This window comes from Mizuhopecten yessoensis, unplaced genomic scaffold, assembly GCF_002113885.1.
Source record: "Mizuhopecten yessoensis strain PY_sf001 unplaced genomic scaffold, ASM211388v2 scaffold6135_1, whole genome shotgun sequence".
In the NCBI taxonomy this organism is placed as follows: Eukaryota; Metazoa; Mollusca; class Bivalvia; order Pectinida; family Pectinidae; genus Mizuhopecten; species Mizuhopecten yessoensis.
The window spans coordinates 1,175,783-1,198,243 of NW_018406397.1; the positions used below are offsets into that span (position 1 = coordinate 1,175,783).

The following is a 22,461-nucleotide window of genomic DNA, read 5'->3' on the forward strand; positions in this document are numbered from 1 at the left end:
ATTGTCACATTGTAGGTTAATGTCATATAGTTTGGTAGTTAGGTGACAACTATTGTCATACTGTAGGTTAATGTCATAGAGTTTGGTAGTGTTGTGACGATTATTGTCGTACTGTAGGTTAATGTCATAGAGTTTGGTAGTTAGGTGACGACAATTGTCATATTGTAGGTTAATGTCATAGAGGTTGGTAGTGTTGTGACGATTATTGTCGTACTGTAGGTTAATGTCATAGAGTTTGGTAGCGTTGTGACGATTATTGTCGTACTGTAGGTTAATGTCATAGAGTTTGGTAGTTAGGTGACGACTATTGTCACTCTGTAGGTTAATGTCATAGAGTTTGGTAATTAGGTGATTTTTATTTTCGCACTGAAAGTAAATGTCTTAGAGGTTTGTAGCGAGATAACCTTCATAATCATACTGTAAGTACATGTAACTGCCATAGAATTTGGTTGTAAGATGACTTTTTCTGTCGTACTGTAGGTAAAACAGCGTGGTTCATATACTATGGTCAGGAGGCGAGCGAGTTTTACAAGGGAAGCCTTTATTTGACTTCATTTATATCAAACAATAAATGAAATGCAAGTAGTTCTCGACTTCTTCAATTACTCAAATACTAATAGTCATCAATATAGCGACACCTAAATGAAAATTAAAAACAATCGACCAAGCATCTATCTCCTTTCTGGAAAGTCACTATGTAAATTCGGATAATGAAGAATGTAAAAACAAATATGCAACACGTGATTCATATAATGGATTCGTACATTTTGGTGCTGTGGGGTCACAGAGGACGAATTGGGTGAATTCATTCGTCTACAAAACCGAGAACAATTCAAATTATTGCCATTTTTAAAGCGAGTGAAATAAAGAAGAAACATTCATTCAGCCAATCAGGAGTAACGCCCGACCTGACGTCGTGAAATTTACACCTAGTTTTGTATTTTCATTGTGATACTTAATGCACTGTTATTCGCTACTGCATAGGTACTTATTTACTTGTTTGCTATGTGATATTCCACACCGAAATTTGTGTTTATCGCTAATTAAAGAAAAACAAACACCTTTCAACCCAGTTTTGAATACCGAAAGTCTGTTAAAAGATCCGCAACCTCTCATCAAATTCAACAAAAGCGTTACCGATCAATATTGAACAATAACAACATCTTTTTATATGTTATTTCTAGCAGTATGGTGTTTTACAAAACGACAGCTTTATACAGAAAATAAGATCTTTAAGACAAGATTAACGTTAGACTTTTATAAAGAATAAAGTGGAATAATCATACAATATTTGTTTTGATAAATGTTGTACTACATTTCAGAAACAAAATCAAATGATATATGTATACATGTATCACATCTACAAATAAATGATTCATATATTTTTATAAACACATTTCCTATTCAAACGTTTTGATTCATTTTCTATTCATGGAAAGTAGAGCGATTTTTGTTTATTGTTGTTCCTACCCAAGACACTTCAATAACATTTTCCCCACTATTTTAATTTCTTCTCATTCCACGCTTTCCGTGCAGTTCGCACTAGTTGTCTCACCGTCAATTTGTAGAGGCTATAACAAGGCTTAATTATTTATTGCAGCGGCTACTGATTGTTAAAACAATGCTACATCCTGATAAATGTTTTCACACATTTAACGATATTTTTTTTACAACTGTACCATTCAAAACACGTTAGTACGAAAACGCAGCTGTAATAGAGACAATACGCACACAGACATTTTCCATTAAGAAATCGTATCTTATTTACTTGCTGTGAGCACGTAACTACAGCCTTTAGCAGTGTTAAAAGGTTTGGTATGTACATGTATAGGGACTTCTAGTCTCCTAATGCGTTCTGATATTCGCTCCATATTCCTATCTCTGTGATAAAGATACACGTCTTGCTATGCAATGAGCGGTAGATTGTCACACCCACCCCTAAATATATATATTGTATCTGATGACTTCTAAACAATACGGAGGCAAACTTATTAATTGGTTCTTGGGTAGTTCAATGGATAATGCACTGGCATGTTATTAAAGCTGCCGGGATTCGTCGATTTTCTGATAGGACGTAAAACATATTGGGTCACCACACTAACCATTTAGGTTTCCTCGATCATGGTACTCCGGTTTCCTCCCCCATTTAGACTTACTGTGCGCTTCAAACCGGTCAAAAAGGAGCGATTCATATAAGAATGAAAAACGGTGTCATAATTGTTATGAAATAAGCCAAGTTTATGTTTATATATACTTATTGACTCATTTATGATGTCATCCAAACGATGTGGATTCTTTTTTTACTGCTTTTCTCATGTTCTTCATAAAGTTGTTTTCCTCCTCCTCCTCCTCCATTACTGGTGTACATCAAGCTGACGCCAACAGTCCCACTATATGTCTAATTTGGTCATTCTTGGTATGTAAGAGTATTGTGGCATTGGAAGTTCTTTGAGGTTATGTGGGCAGTTTTTTAGGACTTTTGTAACGGTCTTCGTCACAGTTAGACCTTGCTGATAGTTTGCTATTTAAGTCTTCGCAACAGTTACATGTGAGGTAAATAAGGTCATATGACGACAGGGAGGCTTTAATAGAGGGCTTCCATCCAAACACATACCATTCCAAACCCATGAAACAACACTGATTCATTGCCCTTCGAGTTTATGAAACATATAATTATGAATAATACATGTATATACAATTGTTATATATGTATGAAGCACAAAGAAAGGAAAAGGTCAGCTGACACTACTGAAGAAAACTCTCGTATGACATGTTGTGTAAATATATTTCCTGTCCAGAACCTCGGGAGACATTCGTATATAAAATCTTTGTAGCAAACACTTTCTAGCATAGTAATAGTTTTTAAACCTGTGTCAACACGGACTTCGTGTAATGCTTAATTAGCAGACTACGTAAGGAGCCAGAAACACTTAAAATTTACATTTGTGGACAAGTGTTTTCGTCTAATTGACATTTAACGCCACTGAGTAAGTCGGTACACATGTTATACATACACATATACGTACGTAATTAACATGAAGAGATATTATGTAAAAGTATATCAACACGTGTATAAACTTGTAGCTTCTCGCGCATAATTATTCAAATTTGGATGACATTAAGTAGTTCATCTCTCATTGCTTTGGTCTTGGCTCCGAGCAGCACTGACGAAAACACACAGCACCACTTTGATTTATTTCGACTTGAGAACATCCCCCCAAAACGATACTAAACACACTCAATGCGGTATATATTACCCAAAATTTAATAAAATTAGATTTATATATACTTAACAGTATTAAAATAACACATTCTAAATGAAATAGTCTGTTTGTCTATAACACATTTATGAATTGATTGATCGTTTTTTGTACAATAGTTATAAAAGTCAGATGTTCATAAATCTATAGTGTTATTATTGTGAAAAGTAATAAACCATGATCCAAATAAAATAAAGCCTGTTTAGATATTGACAGAACGCCGTATACATACGTTATTAAGTAAGCGTTCTCCGGTCGTGTCATACAGCCTCGGGCAAAATATCAATCTTCAACCGTCAACGTCCATGCGACCACCTGTAGCCTAACTCGCGACTTTTGCATAAAGTTTTTGTTGGAACACATCACTTAAATATACTCGTCCGATGTCAAACTGTCTAATATCACCGGATGTAGATGAAAACTTGTCGTGGAGAAGGCAATTTAACCCAGTAGTGAAGCTTTTTCGTTGCTGAAGTCGTCCAAACCTTTAAGATTGATAACGTCCTCAACAAGTCATCTGCGCGAGCCTAGATTCTCTTCCGAACGTCACCGCATAACACGCATAGTTTCCCGCGCAATCACCTGACGACGGTAGTGGTGGAGCTACTCTGATGGTTGAGTTTGCCCACGTGTTTAGGTTTTCTACCGCTAACGAAGTTTTACGTCGCTAGTTAGGGAAACATCTTCCTTTTATACATATATACACGTCTATTTATCTCGGTGTATGTAATGCATCTTAAAGTACATGTCGATATTGCATGCACTTTGCAACAGACAGAAAAGATTAAATATACAAACTTGCCTTTTAGCTATTTTTTAATGTTTTAATTGCTTATACTGGGTATAGTTATTTTAAAGAAAAAACCTTAGGTAAGCAACTATCAAACCTCCAAATGCATCTGGGTCTTATCAGCTATTTTACTGGCATTGTTTCTCTTGGTGTTCTGTTCTGTCCGGATTTTTCAATCTAAGTGAGAGGCCACGCTCCTGACAGATATCTTTTAATGTTTTACTAATGTAGTTTTCGGAATTTGTAAGATATTGGAGATGTTGGCAAAGCAGTCAATCACAGTACAGAAAGGCGAAAACGCAGCTCATATTCAATTCAAGCTTTGCCAAAACGCCAAAAGACCGCTGTCCATTTTTATCTTCTTTCTTCGTTCCTATTCCATTGTTGTACATTGTAACAGTCGAATGATGAAGGTCGCGTGTTCTCATTTTTGCAAATTCATTACCAAGTGATACTGTCGTGTTGTATAATAATCACGGCACATTGCAGTTGCCAAAAGAATTAATTAATACCTGGTATCTTCTCTACCACGATAAGTGGTTTCAGTCTATTGAAACATGTTCTACAATAGTTGTGTTTGTAAGAAACTATTTGTTGTCATTTTGTTAATTTGAATTTTATGTTTTTACATGAATAAGAGTAAGTATGTAATGACAGACAGAAACTTAAGTATATGTATAGAAGCGCATTGTATACATTACTATTATCATGATAAGTTGTTTAGTGTGATGGCAGGAGGAAATGATAAGTTGAAATAACTTGTGCCTTATCTACTGCCCAGAATGTTTTAGCAATAAAATGTTCAAACTAAACTACCATGTGGTTTCCGCTGATCCGGACGACACAGAAAACCAAGAGGAACACTTCAAGTAAAATGGCCAATAAGACCCCGATGCATTTTGTGGGTTGAAATTTCCTTGTCAAACGTTTTTATTTAATAACTACACCAAGTATAACCAAATGAAAAATTAGAAAATAGCTAAACGGCAGGTTTGTTTATTTCCAAACCTGCACGGAAACATTTAAAATTAAAACAATTTATTATATAACATGTTTTTTCAAATAATATTTGTTCATAATCACAGTCTTTTTAAACATGAATCGATGGATTTCAAAAACACAATTATTCGAAAGTGTTAAAATGTCATAATGGACCACTTTTCAAATAGTTTCCACCCAACTGGATTCCCTTGCAAAAAGGGCATATACTTGATTAAAAAACTTGTCACACCCAAATTCAGTCAAACGTATTGAACAGTTTCCCAAAAATGTTCTAACCGCCCTGGAAATGTAGGCAAAGGTTATTCAAATAGTATGATGTCTATTAAGTCCAATTCTGCAATAGTTTCTCAGAAAAATATCAGATTATAGTTGCGACGCTTTTCCGAGTAAAACAAGCGTCAAATGAGGAAGCTTTATGTCTTTGATAATTACACATGATATTTTCTTACGACAGCGAGCACAAGTCAACAAAGTGTGTTTGATTAACAGCGTAAACTGTGTGGTTATGCTCACACTTTGTTGGGCATGCGTCGCTGTGATTGATGAAATTTATTACAAATTCTTGCATTGCATTACATTTGGACACGTGTTTGCCATAAAATTTCAATGCGAATCAATTATAATACTTGGACACGCAATTCTTTTTTTACGATTCATTATCACAAAAGACATTTGTTGAAAGGCGTTAAGTAACAAATGCTTTATTGTAAAATAGAATGAAATCTCTCTCAACTGTAAAGCTCTCATTTCAAGTTGTCACCGAGCCAAAAAACAATCGGCTGACTGATCCAACGAGTATATAGACCGATTTCGTCACCCTATACAAGCCTATCGTTGAAGCATCCGGGATGTTCAAACACCTCGCCCGTTTGTAAACAGTTAACCGATAGTTCGGGTCGTCACTACTCAATTTAATGCTAGCATATCAAACAGATGAATTAAACCAAGGTATGGATTCCCACAATAGTTGTGTATACTCCTTTGTGATCCAGACAATGGTAGCACACTTAGATTTCTCACTATTGTTTACATTCAAATATCAGCTAATCGATATCAATATTGCATTTTGTCAATTGAGAAATGAGCACGTGTACATCCATTCTCTTAAGTACATTTGAAAATAATTAGGTCACTCGTTAAGAGTGCATGTAATCATTAATATTCAGCAATTTAATACTGTACTGGTAATTGTGTTCGATTTTAACAACAGAGAGCAAATATCGATAAACGTATTAAAGATCTATAAAAACGAACGGAATCAAGAAATAGAAAATATTTTGGGTACATGCATGCCAACTTACTTAGTCAATTTTTATCATGTTTTTCTCTGAAATTAATAGCTGTTGTTGCTTAATATATTTGATCAATCGTTGCGTTTAAATAAGAAAGAGAATTCCAATTTTCAATATATGTACTTTGTGTTCAGATTTTGTGCACTATGTGGACGACAGGGTTTGGCATTCATAACTGCGCTCTAATTCATCAAGCGTACATGTAGGGAGCTTCTAGTGATGTATCGTTTAATGTGGGACTATGAACAAGGGGAGGTATAATTTGAAGAAACAAATGAGAAAAAATAGCATTTTTGCCTATGAAACCCGCGAGACAAGCATTTTGTGTGATCTTGTAGTGATACATTCATATATTGTCTCATCTTCGATACTTCAATGGTTACTCTCACTTACAGTAAACGTTACCCTTTGAGTATCGAGGATGATATTATCTAGACACGAATAAAAATGCAAATAATTATAGTATTCTTTTGTCGTTGCTACCGAAGATATTTACCATGTCCATGCCATATCAACTTCTTCGAAAATATAATTATGATAATTTTTATAACTATGTTAAAACAATGTGCAATATAATTTGCACACGGAACTATTCTAAGTTTAATCAGAGTTCCTAGAACTTAACTCAGTTTTCCCCGAAACAATTTACAAATATGCGGACACGAACAAACTCAAATGGAACAGCTAGTGACCAATATTGTCAGGGGGCGGGTCCAGGTGAGGGCTTAATGGGCGTACGCCCCCCCCCCCTTTTCAAAAAAAAATAAAAAAAATATCGTAATCTGCAAATATTGTATTAAATATGGCAATTTATCATATTCATTAATTAAACACATACTCTGATTTCTTTTTATACTGATTCCCCCCATCAAAAGACCTTAAAATTTCACAATTATTTTATGATTTTTAGCAAAAAAAAAGGTCCAAATTTGTTTTTGCCTCGCTCCGCTCGCCAAAAGATTTCATTCTCTTTCAAATATCCTAGAAACGCCCCTGATTGTACAATGTATACATATTTGACTGTTTATTAGTACAATGTATGTATTGATACTCTTGTGTGATCTTCTACGACGTATTTATGGAAATTACCAGAAATCGTTTTCCGGAAACCATTTTCAACAGAAGCAACATGTTTCTCAATTTGTTTTTGGTAACGGAGGCACGGTAGTCTAGTGGATGGACGCCGGGCTCGTGACCGAAGAGTTGCGTGTTCGAGTCACGACACGGCACTGTGTTGTATCTTTGAGCAAGATACTATACTCCGCTTGTTCCAGTCTACGCAACTGTAAATGAGTACGTGGTTACGCAGTGCTAGAATTGTTGGATGCTAGCTGTTAGCGCCGAAATGGCAGCTCCGGCTGTATGCTCCCCAGGGAGTTGAGAGAGGTACTGGCTTGTTGCAAAGGTCCTTTACCCACAGATAATATTTTTTGAACCGCTCTGAGACGACCTACGTTGTGATAAAGCGGCATATAAGAACCTCGAATTATTATTATTTTTTATTTTTTCTGTATTTTTATAACTCGCCGACATTTTCAAACAGGATCAAATAATAAACACCAAATATAAGAATGAGATGAACAACTTTTATCACATAATGTACTGTGATATCCCGTGAATATTAACCCATACACTATGACCTATCAGCCCTATGATTGGTTGTAAGTTTTAATTGTGACATCACGCATAGAACAAGCACATAACGTCACAGACTTACGCACTGGAGTCAAAATGGCGGCTTTTTACATTTCAAGGTTGCATGAAAACTGTAGTTTGACGCTAATAAATGCCACAAATCTTGATTATGTGATAAAAAAGGATCTTACACTCGTTTTTATTTCATATGAAATTTATGACACTTGTCACAATTATTTTCATTTTAGCTCGTTAAATAGAAAAATTCTTAGACTCGTTTCATAAATCTTATATGAAATGGAAACTCATGTAAGATCCTATATGTATAGCATCCTCGATATCCAGGGATAACGCTCACTTACGCTCTCTGGAATATGTCATAGCCAAATCGATGCTCAATGTACACCGCCTTGTGGATGAGATGAGAAGACTAGTTTGATCCTTTGATGTACATCAGATGAATCTTGCGGTCGCCCAACGGTAACAATTATTGGCTTTGAAGTTGGGCGTTGCTCCTCTTGTAATCTTCAAAGGACAAGTATCAGCCTAGTAATGTGTCAGGGTTTTTCCCCCGGACACCAATCAAATTGCTAGCCTTTTACTTCAGTTTTACTATGGTACATATTCCAGGGCACACTCGATATCCAGAGGTTATGCTCACTTTCGCTCTCTACACCCCTGGAATATGTCATAGCAAAATTGAAAGCTCTGTGTGCGCCAACTTGTTGATGAGACAAGAAGACTAGTTTGATCCTTTGATAGACATCAAAAGAATCTCGCGGTCACGTAACGATAGTTCCAAGTTTCAAGTTTTTTTTTATTTCCGAATGCGATACAGCTTATAGGTTAATGTTTACATAGAACAAAAACATATTTCAATTTTCAAGATGGCGGAGAACAATTCTATACTAGCATTTATCACATAAAAAAGAATACATACTTTAGCAATATTACTGCACGAGGGTTTTTTCTTTTGGCGGTAGCATATTTGGAATATATACCCAGTCTACGTAATGTTTTAATATTTTTACATGACAATAATTCAATTAATTTATAAACAATGGGGCGTCGGTTGCAATATTGCTTAATGTATGTGTTTCCCAGTATAGAATAAGCAGGACAAATAAGAATAAAATGTATCTCATCTTCTAAATAATTTTTGTCATAAGCTAAACATATTCTTTGACCTCTCGGAACTCCATTATAACGTCCAGATTCGATGTTAAGGGAATGCGCCTGCATGCGATACTGACTCAACATTTTTTGGTGATAGAAGTTAATCGCTTTAGTAAAGAGAATTGAATATTAAAAGTATAAAAAAAGATAAAATTTGACAGGCTTTGAAGTCGGGCGTCTCTCATTGTTATCTTTAAAGGACAGGTATCAGCCTAGCGATTGGTCAGGTTTTTTTTTCTCCAGAAACGAATCAAACAGCTATCTTCGATTCGTGCCTTAAATTTTACTATGACATATTCCATGGGTGCATAGGGCGAAAGTGGGCGTAACCCCTGGAGTATTGAGGATGCTTGTATAATTAATTAAGTTTTTAAAAACAATACAATATATTCAAAGACATTCTCAAGTCACGAACTTGGCTCGAATACAAAATCAATATATACAGATCCGGACCTACACTGCTACGTTTGAACTTATTTCCAAAGTCGAAAACTGATTAAAATGTCACATCAAGTAATTGATCTGGCTTGAAACTGTATTACAGCTATTACGAAATACCTCGATTGCCAGACAAGACCAATAACAATACTGAATGGAATGAATGCCTTTATCTCGTCCGTCAACTATTACGAAACAGTTCCTAATTGTAGGAATACATTATATATGTATTGGACGCTATCTGCATGTACATACTACAGTAATTACTGATTGGTCATTATACTGCTAATTTGCATACTTGACAGTGGAAACACAGGGACACGGGAATCGGTTTACATTATATATAAATATATTGTTATTTTTCATTAAGTCTCTTTGGGCATTTGAAAGGTAACTTTCGCAATATTTAGACTATAGTATGGTACTTTCGAAATGTCTTATTTCCCTATTTTGTTAGATCTATGTAGTAATATAAACCTGTGTTACAGCGAAAACATAATTAGACCATTTCAAAAAACAATATTCTTTCAATGAGCAATCATTGAATGACTAAATTAATAATAAATACCCATTTGTTTTTAAAGAACCTACACCCTAGTTACCCTTACCTCAACTATTTGCCATTATTAATTATCGGGAGTAGGTACAGTTGATTTTAGTGCCGCGAACAGTCAACGCTGATGTCCCTGTGTAGGGTATGTTGTGTACCCAGACATGATTCGCATGCCCCTGCGGGTAGGAGTGATCACATTACACAACCAACAACACTGGTTACGTCTGTAGACCTACACAATGATAACATCGGCCACATTGAAGTCAGTGAGTAGATCAATATACTGATGATAACATCTTAGATCTCTATCACCGCTAATACAGGAGTGATGATAGTGTCTCCACTGTATACAAACCTAACCTATTGAGTCAGGTCTGTAGTAGCCCTGACGTAGTGTTTATCAGATTTAAATCATTGCCGTTCCTGATATATAAGACATATAATGCGTCCCAATCATAACCACAATTACAACACTTTTGTTAAACATTTATACGATGTAAAGTCACTTTCATATATTGGGTTTTCACATGAATACAACCTGAACAGGAACGCATGCGCAGTATCACTTATTAAGAAATGTCAAATGATACAACACCCATTCTCCTTTCAAAGGATTTACAGGTTGACAAGTATTTGAAACTGTCACAATTATTATCAAAATCACAATATATTAATGCTAGCTTTGAATAAACCGAATTCTGTTTTGGAGTAAGCAATTTCTCGCTTCCAACAAAAATACAAGCTGAATATTATCTTTGTATCATAATAGAAAACATACATGTCTAGTAAGATTTTTTTTCTGTTTCAAAGACAAAATGCGAAGTAGCTTAGCGTTTTCTGAATAAAACCGATAATTTCTCACTTTTGTTAACATGTGAATGAACACAAACAAAATAAATCAACTGTTTGATAAGTAGAGTCGGTTCGATGATAAGATCAATGTGTTTAAAAGACAGACACCCAGCAATGCATCTATTGTTTATTCTGGATTTCCACTCACAGTAAAACGTGTGTTTGATATGACTTTAGTTACAAACACATAAACGTGCCTCCGCAACATTTCTCGACTCCCATTCAAACCATTTCTCTCTCATCATAACGGAAACATATACTGTAAAGTGGAAATTTTCGCGATGTGGAAATGTTCGCGTTTTTTTGTGTTGAGTGGATTAGCACGAAAATATCCACAAGCAAATATTTATTAAACGATAATTGATAAATAGAATATATCAACAAAATTGCTTCCTATTGCAAACTATTGCAAACGCGAAAATTCCCACACTATGAGCGATAGTACAGAGTAAAATATATCGGGATGCTAGGAGGCACTTTTATATTTAGTGGCCAAACTAAGGAAATGTTACAATTCATTTCAATCTCCATACCTCATATAACTGTTTGATCTGATTGCCTCTCGATCTGCACCTTCCTCTACATCTGAAATAACTTTGACAACAAGCCACAGTTTTCATTGTGCAGCAGCTGTCTGTCCTAGTGCTATTGTTGTCTATGAGAACTGGGAAGTGGAGAAGATATCAGAAACAAGATGCTTGGTCACCTCAAATTCACTAAATGTATCCTAGTTCTTTTATCATGAATAAACATTTACACACATCTGCATGATACTATACAAACACCAACATAACCGGATATTCAGGTGAAAAGTCACAGATACTGTGGTCAAATGGTCATTGTACTAGAGACGTAGCGGTTACTGTACAATTTCCATGTTCTAACTGCGCAAACGTCACTGTTAATATTACAGAGATGTGACAGTATTAGCCAGGTTTTGATATATTTCTAATGACATAATTGACACTAGAATAACTGATCAGACACACACACACAATGGTGATATGTGTAAACTTCTATGTTATAATTACAACAGATGCTATTTGTAACTCTCACAGAAACATTTATCGCAAAAGTGTTACTTAAGTATTTCCTCTTATCGTCTGTAAGTAAATCTCTTGATATCAGTACCGCATCACTTCATTCGTACCTGAAGTTAAGAAAGATGATAATGACATACAGAGACATCATTTACATGTTACATATCTATCAACAATAATCCTAAAGGGTCTTACAGTATTTTACTGCTGATAAGCCAGTGTCTGGTAATAAGTCCCCCTCCCCCACTTTTCCTTGCTTTCCATAATCAAATGTATGTGAACAAGCACTCTAGATCCGAACTTCCAGGCCTAGACTATTATCAGGAATTGAATGGCTTTCATCGCCTTTATGTCGCGACCATATTTGGAAACAAAGCTATTCATCAGTTATTGAATGGCCCCTTACCTTATTTACTGGGTAGTATTAAAACATGGAGGTGACATAAGGGTGAGGACCGTTCAATTACTGATGAAGGGCTATCAGCCTGAAAGCTTGGATCACTATTTTACAAGGACAAAAAATGAGACGGATAAAACCGAGGAAGGGATAAGGTTGGGCTCGTTTAGGAGAGGTATAAAAGTTCAGATCTAATGTCCCCAGAAGTACTAGCTACATAGAATTAGAAGACCATTACAGATTTATTTCCTATAAAATTATGGAGTTTGATATATGTTTGGGAGATCTTGAATGAGATGTTTTTCTCTCCAGCTTGGTTCCCAAGAAATGTTGGAAATGGTAGAATACAAATATTTGAATTTGCAGCGGAACGAGCAGTGAACGAAACGTAAGTAGATATTACCTTCTAGAATCTCATGTACTCGGGTGTCACGCATGTACTGCTGTACTGGGTAGTCTTTCAGATACCCATATCCACCGTGGAGCTGCATCGTTGCATATCTGTCAGGAAGGATAACTCCAGTTAGAAATAAGTCAGGAATATGTCTAAAAAGCATATTCATTTACTACCAATATTATACTAGTCGTACAAAATGTAAGAAGAAAATTAAGTAGCAGTGTATGTGTTCATGATAGGAAAATCTAATTTCAAGTGAATGTTACATAACATGGTATTTGATGAATGGACTGGGTCTATCCAAGCTTCACCTTATAATTATAGTTTTTGTTACTCTTGATATATTCTGACACTCCAAGTTGTACTTATTTACTAATTAAGTTGTACAATAAAGTGAATATTTGATTAACTCCAAAATCATTAAATTTTACAAAGTATAGTGTGCTTATGTCAGAGTAAAAAACATAGGATTGTATCTGTCAGTTAAAAAAGAGAATTAAAAAAGGGTAAAAACACATTCATGTATTTTTAGAAATATGACATTCTGTTTACTGAATCATTCAATTAAATGGTACATATGATTCAGTAATTCAAATTATCAGTTTTATTACATATACCCTACGTTTGAACACTCATCTGTAGCAAACAGTTTGGCCATAGAACATAAGATGACCCTCTCCGGCCAGTTCTCGTCCAGTGCCCGGGTAGCTGTTCTCACCATATTCCTGGATACAATTAATTTAGTGGCCATCTCTGCCAGCCTAAACTGTAAATACTATCAAGGGAAAACAAGGAACAAATCACAAAATGTGTTGATAAAATATTGCTGAATACCTCTTTCTTGAAAACTCTTTTAAATAATGGAGTTGTTTAGAAGGCAAAACAGTTATAGACTGACAGCAAATAGAACAATAACTGTCAGTTTTTTTTACTAAGGCTTGTCAAAAATAGACATCATCTTTCATGGTAAAACAAAATAATACTCTGATCAGGAACAAACCTGTAATGACCATTACTTTAGCACATTGAAATATTTATAAATTTCTGATACTTTTTTTTTATTAAAAACTCGATGAGCTTTTAAAGCAAAATTCATAACTTCACTGTGATAGTAAAACACCTATATAACACCTGAAACATGTTATAAAATGTTGATCACTACAGCATATAGTGTACCTGGAAATTGTCCAGTGTTTTTCCAAATTGCTTTCTCACTTTTAAATATTCTCTACGACTGGGTAGCTCCTAGTGAACAAGAAGCTGTAACAGAAAACATATCAACAGTGATCAATCAGTTTCCTATCAATGTATTGTGTAGAACAAAACCGTGGAGTTTATCTCTAGACGGAAATGCTCTATTAAACATTCCATTGTATATCAGTTTTAAGTTTCTACAACCTTCAAGAATAATGTAAATTTTGATTCTGTACACTGTAAACTAGCAATCTTCTCAACTATTTAATACATTAAAACATATCCACATTTTCGTATGGCCTGATAAAATCCTCACCAATATTTACTCTGCCCCCGTTATTTCGAAGCCGTGCCCTAACTGCCCAACGACATTCTCCAAAGGAACCAAACAGTCCTCAAATATCACCTGTCGTGTTGGCTGGGAATTTCATCCTATCATATTGGTGAGATAAGGAATTGTTCAGTTGGATTCACAGACTTTATAATAAAACTTTAAACTCCTTTGCATCAAATTAAATTATAGTTTTCTTACAGTTTACCTATCGAAAGATTAATTGTTTTCAATGGCAATCTGTCCGCTGCTTAGATAAAGAAAATAATAAAATGTTGGCTGTACATAGTAAGACAATCACAGACCATACTTTGTCAGCAATACATCCATTAACGTTAAACAAGATGTAACTATTGTTATGTACAGTATGCTTAGAATTTGCTTTCAATAATTGTTCTTTACTTCATAATTCACTAATTGGAATCTCCTAAGGACAGCATTCAATATTTTATCTTTTCATTACTTCAATTGGTTACTTTTCAGAACATGACTGACTGAGGTTTACCACACTTGATTATTACAAGTATCCGGTTTGAGTTACACTGGATCTAAGGCCTTCAGTAAGTTAAAGGGAGACAAAGCATGAAGCTTTGTTTACCTTCTTTTCTTTTTGCCCAAACGACAGTCCAGGGGAGCCTTTCTCGATCACCAGACACGATATTCCTTTGGCCCCGGTTCTCCTGTCCGACACATGACCACATACACATCACTCTCTCCTCCCCCACTTATAAAAGACTAAATTTAATCATTATATCATACCTTATAAATATACATTAAATGCCCAGTAAAAATGTTAACGTACATGTATAACATGTTTATGATAAGATTTTCTTTCGCAGCTTTCTATGTCATCACTTTGATTTACTTGTGTGACTCATGGACCTGTTATAGTTCATGGGAATCTAGAACACATCATTGAAAAAGCTGAAACAGAATATAGAATTATGTTTCGACCGAAGAGATGCAGTATCATTACTTTTAAAAAATAAAACTATACCCTGACTTTTTTTCTAAAAGAAATTTTCTATTTTAAAGAAAATTTTGATAAGAAGAAGTGATTTGCGAATTGCAAAGAAACCAAATTCTTGTTATCTTCATTTGTAAATGAATATCTAAGTTTCAGTTATCCCTCTTAACTTTGTTCAATAAATGTAACACAAGATGATGTTACCTCAAGTGTGATAAATGCATGAACATTTGTACCTTTCAACTGGGTCATTAATTTAGTCCTATTTACCAGTGTAGAAATCTTATAAATAGGAGTTACAAGTCACAGTAAGGTATCATAGCTCCTTAAGTCACTTATATAAAATGTATATAAGAGGGCTATGCTTGAGTTTAAGAAGTTTACTGGTATGGCCGATTGGTACAGAAAACCATGATTATCCTACCTTAGATCCATTTAAAACATAGTGGTCTCCTTTGTTAACGGCTGTCGTCTTCATATTAGCTGCATCACTCCCGTAATCTGTCAACACAAATTGAGTAATTTAACACATACAATAATATCTTTCATTCATACTAGGTCATTGTTTGGTAGGCTACAAAATATTAAAATATCATGACCTGAAAATGAAAATGGTACTGCACAATATTTGCATAAAAAACAAATTGTATACGAAATGCAAATAAAAGATCGTGGCTATTTTAAGTCTGGCTATTTTAATGATTTTTAGAAATAATCCGCCGCAATTAGCATAATGACAATCCGTCATCAGAAATATATTCATCTTTCAGTAACAGTCCTATTATATGGAGTATTCCCTGTATGTAACACGAGTGTAGCGACACGTACATATGCAAAATCACAAACTTCAGCATGTATATTTGATATAATACAGAAACAAACATTTTGTTCTCTTACAAAGCAGATACCCCTGTTTATTCTATTATGCATGATAAGGGCAGAAAATGTCTATCACCGCTACATTTTTATGGTGTGTAAATAATTAAGAAACATAAATTAAGATCATGGAATATTTTTTACTGCATCCATAAAAAAACATTTCGCAATCATCAAGGAATTACATATAACACTTACCAGGTTCTGTGAGCCAGTACGAAGCAAACTTGTTCAGTAAAACTAAATCTGGAATAAACCTCTGTCGCAAGTCATCACAGCCAAACTCATCTATCATCCAGGTACATACGCTGTAAATACAGACACATTAAAAAGGGGTTATATGTCACTGAACAGTACTAATGCAGATTTCCAATCTGGTTAGGTCATTTCTGTTGTAAGTTGTAGACCAATCTTTATCTAAGTTTTAATCCTTTTCAAAGGACTGTTTTGTATCCTACAGGTTGAAGTCCTGTCCAAGGAACAGTTCCTATCATACATGGACATATAATTACGAGCCATAGATATATGAGACCTACAGATATGGGGCATTTCCTGATTTTCTGAGGGACTATTTTGAATGTTATTGGGTCTACCAATTTGATCCCTATCGGTGGGACTAGTCACTGAGATGTGGCAAGGTTTCGTGTCCTATCCGAGGAACAGTTTCTATTATGATTCATTGATACATGAGACCTACAGAGGATTTTGACTGGTAAAGAGTCATCAGGACACAAGACGTATGGCTTCTAGTCCTTTCTGTTGGACTAGTCATTGATATATGTTATACCTATTGTTCGGAGTCCTATCTGAAGGACTATCCTGATATGAGTCCCGATATGGACTTATTATTGATTTGAAAAGTTTATGTTTGTATATGTATCAAGAATCTAACCCTGGCTGTTTACATCGATTATTGAAGGAATTAGCTAGCTTAATCACTGAACAAATTCCAAAATCATGTACATTGTGGAATCAGTACCAAACGTTCTGAGTAAGAATGCCCTCATTGCTGATGACAGTTCCTGAATATCTTGTAAAAGTCTACTTTGAAAGGTCTGCTTTTACACCAAACAGACAGGAGTTTTTAAGTTGAAATGACTTGTGTCCAAATCCTTTTGAATTATTCAAATAAAATATCTTTAAACTAAACTAAACTTTTTCTGACAACCTGAAATGCTCTAAAGGGACTTGAAGTTTTTATTGATATTTTTGATGAAGAAAAAAGTAAGATCTTCTTATCATTTGTCCATAAAACATGGTTAACTTTCTTTTTATTTATGCTTATATTTCAGAATTTTTTATTTGTTCCATGAAACATGAGAGAAATACATATTCTGCTTATTTGGCATTACAGTGAAATGGATGATACTCATAACATGCGACAACTAACTGGGCCCCTCTCACATATGGACCTTTTTTGTTTATCTAGAATAACAGGCTCTTTCAATTTTCATGTTTTCAGAATAAAGATTTATGCCTTTTGAACTTTTTAATACACATACTTTGGAAGCCTTTTCCAATGCTAACTAGACACCAATCTTAGACCACTGAGTCTATATTTAAATGATTCTGGTTTAAATGATCTAACTGTATTTGAAAACATTATAAATGAAAAGCAGGCATAGCAACAAAAATTGATAAAAACATAACAAAAAAGATTTGTTTAGGATTTTTCGCAGACACAGTAAAGTACTGTTTGAATGTACTGCTTGACTTTAAACTAACGATCTGTTTAATTTTCTCATGCTCTAATAGTGACCTATACATATTCTGAATAAAGGCAGTTGAAAGTTTATAAATAGCAGGCTACTTTTGCCAGCAATAGGCTATTACATGTAACTAGAACCGTAAGCCAAAGGTTAACTAATACCCCCGCTGCTATATAAACCAGAACTGTAAGCTAAAGATTTACTAAGGCAAAGCATTGCAAGCAATCCATAGTCTCCCACCAGTAATGATTTCTTTATTGACTGGGCTGTACACTTATTTAAGTATACTGGTCACTGATATACATCCTGTACTACCTCCCCATGTCAAAATATACACATTAAATTTCGTTAGCCCAGATGAACCAGTTTTGCTATAAAAAAAAGGTCAGAATGAAAAAATAATACCTGGATGTACAATTTCAGGTGGTAGTTGACAAAGCTGATTCCAGTATATACCCCTTACTTCGTTGCGGGGTATAACGAGAACAATGGGTACTCTGATCTGCAGACCAGCTGGTTATGGTTGTATTTGTCATTGGACAACCCTTGTAGGATTATCTCCCTTCCCACACACACAGTCACACACAAAGCCAAATGGGTAAGTCTAACTATTGGATCTTGAGAAAGGCAGTGGTACTGACACATCCCTGGGAGAGGGCCTCAAATATCATAGAGGCGTCCAGTTTGGTCAGTCCAGTACCTCCATAGTCTTCCTTACAGTATATAGCTCCGAACCACAGGGCAGCGCAGCGCTTCAGCACGTCAACTGGGAATGTCTCCTTATTGAAAAGAAAATACACAAAAATCTGTAGGAAAAGTGCTTTCATAAAATTACAGTATGGTTTCATACATTGGCCCCCCCCCCCAGAAAAAATGGTATGTGCGTTGCAATAACAGGGAAAAGAAGTATCCAGATCTGATCATGATGCCCAATGTATACAATTGTATAGTTACTAACCTGACCAAAAAAAGGTTTTCCAATAAATACCACCCTCCCTTTAAAAATGGATTTTCTTTTTCAAAATGTTAAGTTATTATATTTAACCATCAAATAGATTCAGTCTTACATTTTGTAGTTTATTAAATGTCAATAAAAATAGACAAATGCGGATAGGGAAAAATGGAGGAGACATACATATAGAGAGAAAGGGTCAGACTGACAGACAGACAAACAGACAGATAGAGAAACAGAGACGGAAGGAGAAAACAAAAGAACGCTGGGGAAATACATACATGTATAATGTAACGCAAAATTAATGTAAACGAGAATATGAAATTAATGTGGAGTGCATATTGATAGATGTATCTTTGTCATATCCATACATATTTCCTCTGACTATATTGATAAATATTGTATTAAATTAGCAGTTTACAATGATACTTAACATCACATGCACACAACAAATTGAGTGTGAAGGAAGTGCTGTGTTCAGATAGACAGAATAAATGTGAAGAATTGACGTGTACGAATAAGAGCTATTTTTACAGATGAAGAACATATTCTCTAGAACTATAGAATACTTATAATTATACCAACCCTTAAATAATGTCAAAAAGCAAAATACTATTTTTCTTTTTTATAAAGAACAACTTAAAAATCACCATTGAGTAAAACAAAAATCCAGGTCGACGATATAACGTAAATGTGTGGTAGGCAGACCATGCCGGTCTAAATTTAGTTTATACCGACTGTCTGCACCATTAACACATCACTTCAAACGCTGATGGATGGATAGTGTACACAGTAAATAGTGGGACGATGGATCTGAAAATATGTACCCGTGACTTCATGCGAAGTAAACGACTTTCAAGACGACACATATACATGTATCTAACCATCGTTCTAAGTTATGCAAGTGTTGTAACATTTTGTATTTTACAAAAAAATCTAAAACCAAACAGGGAACAGGTAGACGTTATCCGGCATTGGAGAGCGATCACACAGGATGACAGTTTTGACAACACATCAGTGGATTTCAGTCATAATAACATCGACCTACTCAGAGATACGGGGAGAGTACATCACATGAATCTAAACGAAACCAACAGCAACATTGGACAAGTCAGTGCCGAAAGCAAGGATAAAATCAAAGAGAACGCTGATAGGAGACAACTTGGTCACAAAAAGGTAAAAGATGCCGGTGAAAATAAACTTCGGTTGAAGAAGTTTTTGAAAATGTTGCAGGACAAGAAAAAGAAAAGATCGGATAACAAGCTCGGTCTCGAAAATTACATGAATGAAATGGATGTCATCCCAGGTAGAATTAAGAACCAAGACAATATACAGGAATATTCTGAAGAAGAACCACAGGATAATTTCGTTAAAGAAGGTGCAATGAAGCAGGCAAGTCATGATTCCAACATGGGATACCGCGAAGGGAATGAGGAAGAAAAAGAGACACAATATATGATTAATTCATTGTCACGCTTATTGGCAAAGCTTGAGGACAAAGGTATAGACACTGATTTAGCACAACAGTTATTTGCAGATACCGATGTTGGGAACAGTAAACACGTTCCTGGCTTTGACCCTAAACTGTATCCACAGAAACTGGATATTCCGAAACTACTGAATGATTTCGCTCAGACTGGTGTTCTTCCAGAACATGCTATCAATAAGTGGGCCTTTCATCCTATAATCAACCCTAGCCACGTATGTGGTGAACCTGAGGTAAAATCAAAACTTCTTTTGCTCTTCATAGTTAAAACAAAACCAGATAATTTCGTTAAAAGAATATACATACGTAAAACGTGGGCTGATCCAGTAAGATTTCCGAATATTATAACCGTTTTTTCTGTTGGAGTTCCACAATCATCATACATCATGAAACAATTGGAGATGGAATCAATGAAGTACAAAGACGTTCTCTTGATGGACTATATTGACTCTTACTATAACCTGACACTCAAGACAATAGGTAACATCAATTGGGCGGCGGCACATTGCAGCATGGCCGACTTTGTTGTGTTAATTGATGACGATATTTATATGGCCACAGATCTCCTGATACAACACCTACAGGACATACCAAAGACAGAGTCTGAAAGACTTTATCTGGGAAACGTAAGGAGTGAATCATTGCCAGTTCGGAAAGAAACGGCAAACATATACATGAAGAAATGGATAGTATCTGAAAAGGAGTACTCTTTTAGTACCTTTCCGAACTACGTATCCGGGGGTTGTATAATCATGTCCATGAAAACTGTGGTGCAAATGCGCACACTAATTCCGTACACGAAAACCTTTGTAATGGAAGATGTGTACGTTGGTATTTTAGCCAGTAAACTTGGGATCATTCCAAAACATACGGACTTGATAGATCAATCCGACACGCGTTTAAATTCAGTCAAGTTTAAGACTCTTATTGCCTCCCACTTCTACATGTTCAAGTCATCCGACATGCTGCGAAAGGCGTGGGAATGCCACTTGTCTTTCGTGAACAATGATATTGAGAAGGCCGTGTTTTGTTCATTCCTGAAGAAGGAACTTGAGACACTGCGAGACAAGGTAGACAGCATACTGCAATGGATAAAACTGTCAAACAAAGCTGTTTAGTCAAAAAAAAACACATACTAGGAAAAATGTATTCCAATCAGATTATTGTTATAATTTCAAATATCCGTCTGTTTTAACTTTGTTCAACATGATAAACCTTGATGTGATGCTGAATCCATATAGCCAGCTTAATATATCATCTATTACTGTTCATTGCAATAGTTATGTATGCTCCTGGTTGTAAGTTATCGGTGGCCCATCTTTATATGTGTCTTGTTTTTATGATGTAGAAGCTTTGTGATACTTTTTCTTTTCCGTCTTTTTATTTCATTATATATCTAAATTGCCTATATGCGTCTAATTTTGTCATCAGAAACACACCGCAATTCCTACTTAAAATAAATCCCAGATGAGAAATATAGTAACACTCGCCATTTCCTGAAAAAAGACAACTTTGATGCACTGATCTGTGTATTAGTGACACTTTTATTAGATGATGGAAATTTCTGTCTTCATAGACATTTGTTTTGTTACATGTTATATCGAATCCTTAAAGCCACCTTTTATACTCCTTGCACTTTGCACTACTATAAATATTTTCTTTATCTTTTAATCTTAACAAATGTTGCAGTTTTTAATATATTTCAAGTAACTGTAAGGGTAACATACAAATGTTATCGTTAAGTGTCTTATTTGACAAATCTAAAATCTAAAGTGGAATTCGACATTCAGTCCGGAATCATTTAATTTTATATTGACCAAGTTTAATTGTACACACATTTATATCAGAAGTCACTTCTCATTGATCACAAACTGCAATATTTATATCATTTATACCATTGAATTTAAGTTTTACATATATTTGTTAAACTCTTTATTCCTGAATTTCGAACCTTGAACGAAAGATTGAAATAATTTATCTAGGTCTATTAATCGCGTCTCATGTAGCCTGTATCAATTCATTTCACTTTAGCATGTATGTATGTTTAGAAATATTGAACAATCAATAATGAAGTTTAACTTTTAAATATACAACAAACTCAATCCATATTATTA

General features: G+C 35.0%; 2 protein-coding genes and 1 pseudogene across 3 annotated transcripts in view; 1 reads left to right on the forward strand and 2 right to left on the reverse strand.

Annotated features, from left to right (window-relative positions):
• The window catches only part of LOC110451555, a 33,083-nt gene extending 29,235 nt beyond the window's left edge, over positions 1-3,848 (reverse strand). The window contains exon 1 of one of the 2 annotated variants that reach the window (XM_021499638.1): positions 3,493-3,848. The gene's annotated coding sequence lies outside the window, so the exon portion shown is untranslated. The remainder of the gene's footprint in view (positions 1-3,492) is intronic. The other variant, XM_021499643.1, reaches the window with a different exon arrangement.
• Positions 3,849-12,079: 8,231 nt separating this feature from the next.
• Positions 12,080-19,748, reverse strand: LOC110451607 (annotated as a pseudogene).
• Positions 19,749-19,935: 187 nt separating this feature from the next.
• Positions 19,936-21,465, forward strand: LOC110451609 (lactosylceramide 1,3-N-acetyl-beta-D-glucosaminyltransferase-like). The gene has a single exon (XM_021499729.1). It carries the CDS (start codon positions 19,936-19,938, stop codon positions 21,463-21,465), a length of 1,530 nt encoding a protein of 509 aa, XP_021355404.1.
• The last annotated feature ends 996 nt before the right edge of the window (positions 21,466-22,461 follow it).